General features: G+C 40.9%; 1 protein-coding gene across 1 annotated transcript; it reads right to left on the reverse strand.

Moving 5' to 3' along the window:
• Positions 1–680: 680 nt before the first annotated feature.
• Positions 681–2,266, reverse strand: LOC122601251. The gene is made up of 2 exons (XM_043774012.1): positions 2,063–2,266; positions 681–1,112 (listed from the first exon to the last, which is right to left on the reverse strand). The coding sequence occupies exons 1-2, from the start codon at positions 2,264–2,266 to the stop codon at positions 681–683; spliced, it is 636 nt and encodes a 211-aa protein (XP_043629947.1).
• Positions 2,267–4,223: the final 1,957 nt, after the last annotated feature.

A 4,223-nucleotide genomic window follows, 5' to 3' on the forward strand; every position in this document is an offset into this window, starting at 1 on the left:
TGTTATGACCCAAATTTGTTCACACAAATATTATTAAACACATTTAGACACAAACCCATTAACTATTAACACGATTTTCATTCAAAATTGGACCAAATCATCAAGAACATGAACTTGAAAAAGTACACTTTTAATTTGATCAAAAATTCATAAAATGTTGTTGTTACCTGAGATTTGATTCAAGAAGTATGTTTTTATTATCACAAGGATGCTAAAAGTACAAACGATTTTGATTTAACAATCCAAAATCAAGAGATGCTTTTGTGTGTGTTTTTAGGTGTTTGGAGTGTGTGTTTTAGTGAGAGAAGTGAAAGATGGAAGAAGATGAATAGTAATTCTTTCTCTCTCTAAGGTTTCCATCTCCTTCTATTTATACATTCCCATAATAAATGAACTCAATAAATGCAAGGACTATTTGCGAACATTTTGAACTAGAACTTTTATGAACACGAACGTTTACGAACCGAACTTTGTACTTAATTATGAACTCGTCACATAAATCAGGATTTAAGATCGAATTGACCTTCATATAAGCACATAATTTAGGTCTAAAGCACGTCAAGAACTTAAATAAATTGAACTGTCTAGCCGTTCTAGTGGCGAATTTCAAAGAACTTATTTAGAACATTTCTAAGACAGTTGTTACATTCTCCCCCACTTGGAGGATTTCGTCCTCGAAATTAAGAGTCTTGTCGATCAAAAAGATAAGGGTACTTCTTCTTAATGAAGTCCTCGCGTTCCCAGGTGTCATTATACCCATGTCTAGCACTCCAACGTACACGAACTAGTGGTACTCTGCTCTGTCTAGTCTTTTTAGCATCTCTATCAATGATCTCGATGGGCTCTTCAGTTAACTTGAGCCCTTCGTCTATATGCACATCCTTAACAAGAATGACGGTCGGGTCGTCAGCCAAGCACTTCTTTAAATTGGACACGTGGAATGTGTCATGAACATTGCCAAGTTCTAGGGGTAGTTCCAGCTTGTACGCAACTGGTCCCACACGTTTAATGATCTCATAAGGTCTGATGTACCGAGGCGCCAATTTGCCTTTCTTGCCGAAACGGGCAGTACCTTTCCATGGGGAAACTTTTAATAGAACTTTATCACCTACCTGGAACTCAAAGGTTTACGACGTTTGTCCGCATAGGACTTTTGTCTGTCTTGAGCAGCTTTAAGCTTTTCTTTGATAACAGCGATTTTGTCTATAGTGAACTGTACGATTGGGAGTTTCATCCAGCTCCTTTCACCGGCGTCTAGCCAACAAAGTGGTGATCTGCACTTACGCCCATATAAGGCCTCGAATGGTGCACACTGAATACTAGTGTGATAGCTGTTATTGTACGAGAACTCGATCAAAGGAAGATGTTTATCCCAACTTCCTCTGAACTCTAATGCACAAGAACGGAGCATGTCCTCCAAGGTCTGAATAGTACGTTCGCTTTGCCCGTCTGTCTGAGGGTGATAAGCGGTGCTCAAGTTAAGCCTAGTACCTAAAGCTTCTTGAAGTGACTGCCAAAAGTAAGATGTGAAGTGAGGATCTCGATAGGACACGATTGATAAAAGGACACTGTACTTGGTCACAATATCGTCTATATAAATCTCAGCGAGTCTCTCCAGTGAATAGTCATCACAAATTGGAAGAAAACGAGCTGATTTCGTCAGTCTTTCAACTATAACCCAAGTGGAGTTATGGTTGTCTTTTGTACGAGGTAGTTTCATGATGAAGTCCATGGTAATATCTTCCCACTTCCACACCGGGACTTCCAACTGTTTCAACAAACTGGAAGGTTTCTGATATTCGATCTTAACTTTAGAACATGTCAGGCATCTGCTGACGTACTCATAGATCTCTCTTTTCATCCCAGGCCACCAATAGTCTAGTTTCAAGTTCTTGTACATCTTGTCTGTTCCCGGATGAATCGATTACCTAGAACTGTGAGCTTCCTGCATGATGATTTCGCTAACACCATTAACTGCAGGGATCCAAACTCGGTTCTTGAACTTCTTGACTCCTTCGTTATCGACTTCAAGTTCTTGAACGATTGGGCCTAACCGTTATGCCTTTAGGTTTTCTGGCCTCAATCTGATCTCTTGATCTGCGATCACACGTTGTTTTAAGTCTGTACGGTCTCCTTCTTTGATAGATAAGATTTTGACTCGTTCTTTTCTGCTTAGAGCATCGGCTACTACATTCGCCTTTCCACGATGGTACTTGATGTCACAATCATAATCACTTAATAATTCCACCCAACGCCTTTGTCTCATGTTCAGTTCTTTCTGATTGTACACGTGTTGCAAGCTCTTATGATCGGTGAAATTAGTACATTTAGTTCCGTACAAGTAGTGCCTCCAAATCTTTAGGGCAAAAACAACTCATAAAATGTTCTAGATCGTGGGTGGTATAGGTCTTCTCATGCACTTTGAGTTGTCTAGATGCGTAGGCGATCACTTTGCCTCTTTGCATCAGTACACAGCCTAGACCTTGATGTGAAGCATCACAGTACACGACAAAGTCTTTAGTGCCTTCTGGTAAAGCTAGAACAGGTGCTTTACACAGTCTATCTTTTAGGGTTTGGAATGCTCGTTCTTATTGTTCACCCCAAATAAAGTCTTTGGTCTTTTGAGTCAGTTGAGTCAAGGATAGTGCGATCTTAGAGAAGTTCTCAACAAAACGACGATAATAGCCAGCTAGTCCAAGAAAACTACGAACTTCAGTAGGAGCTTTCGGAGCCTCCCACTTTTCAATGGCTTCAATCTTGGCCGGGTCGACATGAATGCCTTGTTTGTTTACGACGTAGCCGAGAAACTGTACTTGGCGAAGCCAGAATTCGCACTTAGAGAACTTAGCGTACAACTCTTCTTCTCGAAGAAGTTGAAGAATAGAACGTAAATGTTGTTCATGATCAGTCTTGTTCCGAGAGTACATGAGTATGTCGGCAATGAACACTATGACAAATTTGTCTAAGAACGGACGACAAACACGATTCATTAAGTCCATAAAGATCGCAGGAGCATTAGTCAGACCAAATGGCATAACGAGTAATTCGTAATGACCATAACGAGTACGAAAAGCTGTCTTTGGGACGTCACCATCCTGAACACGATCTGATGATAACCCGAACGTAGATCGATCTTAGAGAAGTATGAAACACCTTGCAATTGATCAAACAGATCGTCTATGCGAGGTAGGGGGTACCGGTTCTTAACGGTTAATTTGTTCAGTTTACGATAGTCTATGCACATTCTCATGGAGCCATATTTCTTTTTAACGAACAAGATCGGTGCTCCCCAAGGGGATGAACTAGGACGAATAAAGCCTTTGCTCAAAAGTTCTTGCAATTGATTGGACAATTCTTGCATTTCAGGAAGAACTAAACGATACGGTACTTTAGCGACTGGTGCTGCACCGGGAACAAGATCTATATTGAACTCGACTTGTCTAACAGGTGGAATGCCTGGTAAGTCGTCAGGAAAGACATCTAGATAGTCCCGAAAAATGGGGATGTCTTGAACTTTCAGTTTGTTTAGCACTTTTATTAATGACATGAGCTAGGTACACAAGATGATCTTTCTTGTCCAAGTACTTGCGGAATTTCATGGGTATGACGATTTTAAGTTCGTTCGTGGACTTATCGCCTTGTACGATCAAGATCTCGCCGTTCTGGAGCGGTATATGAACTGATTTCTCATGGCAACAAATAGTCGCGTGGTGTTTGGATAGCCAATCCATTCCCATGATAATGTCAAAGCTACTAATCTCGACAGGGATTAGATCAATTGTAAAGTTCTTGTCTACTAAGATCAAAGGACAGTCTAGAGCAATTTCGTTAGTGTCGTACTTTTGGCCATTTGCGTACTCTACCACATACTTATCATTTAATTTGTCAGTTATCATGTCAGTCTTAGCTTTAAAGTCTAATGCAACAAAGCTATGTTCAGCACTGGAGTTAAAAAGTACAGAAGCATAATGATCGTTCAGAAGAAAAAGTACCTGTCACAACCCGAGGGTTCTGACGAGCTTCCTCAGCGTTCAAAGCAAAAACACGGGCGTTAGCTAGGCTTTGCTGGTTTTGCTGTTGCTGATGGTTCTGCTGGTTCTGGTTCCTTGGCCCGCATTGATAAGCAACACGCTGAACTTGGGCGTTCTAGATCTGATTCTAGTTCCTTTGAACTGGGCAACAGGTGGTAGTGGAGGTCTGGCATTTCTGATTGGTGGGTTTCT

The sequence above is a fragment of the Erigeron canadensis genome, chromosome 5 (assembly GCF_010389155.1).
Source record: "Erigeron canadensis isolate Cc75 chromosome 5, C_canadensis_v1, whole genome shotgun sequence".
In the NCBI taxonomy this organism is placed as follows: Eukaryota; Viridiplantae; Streptophyta; class Magnoliopsida; order Asterales; family Asteraceae; genus Erigeron; species Erigeron canadensis.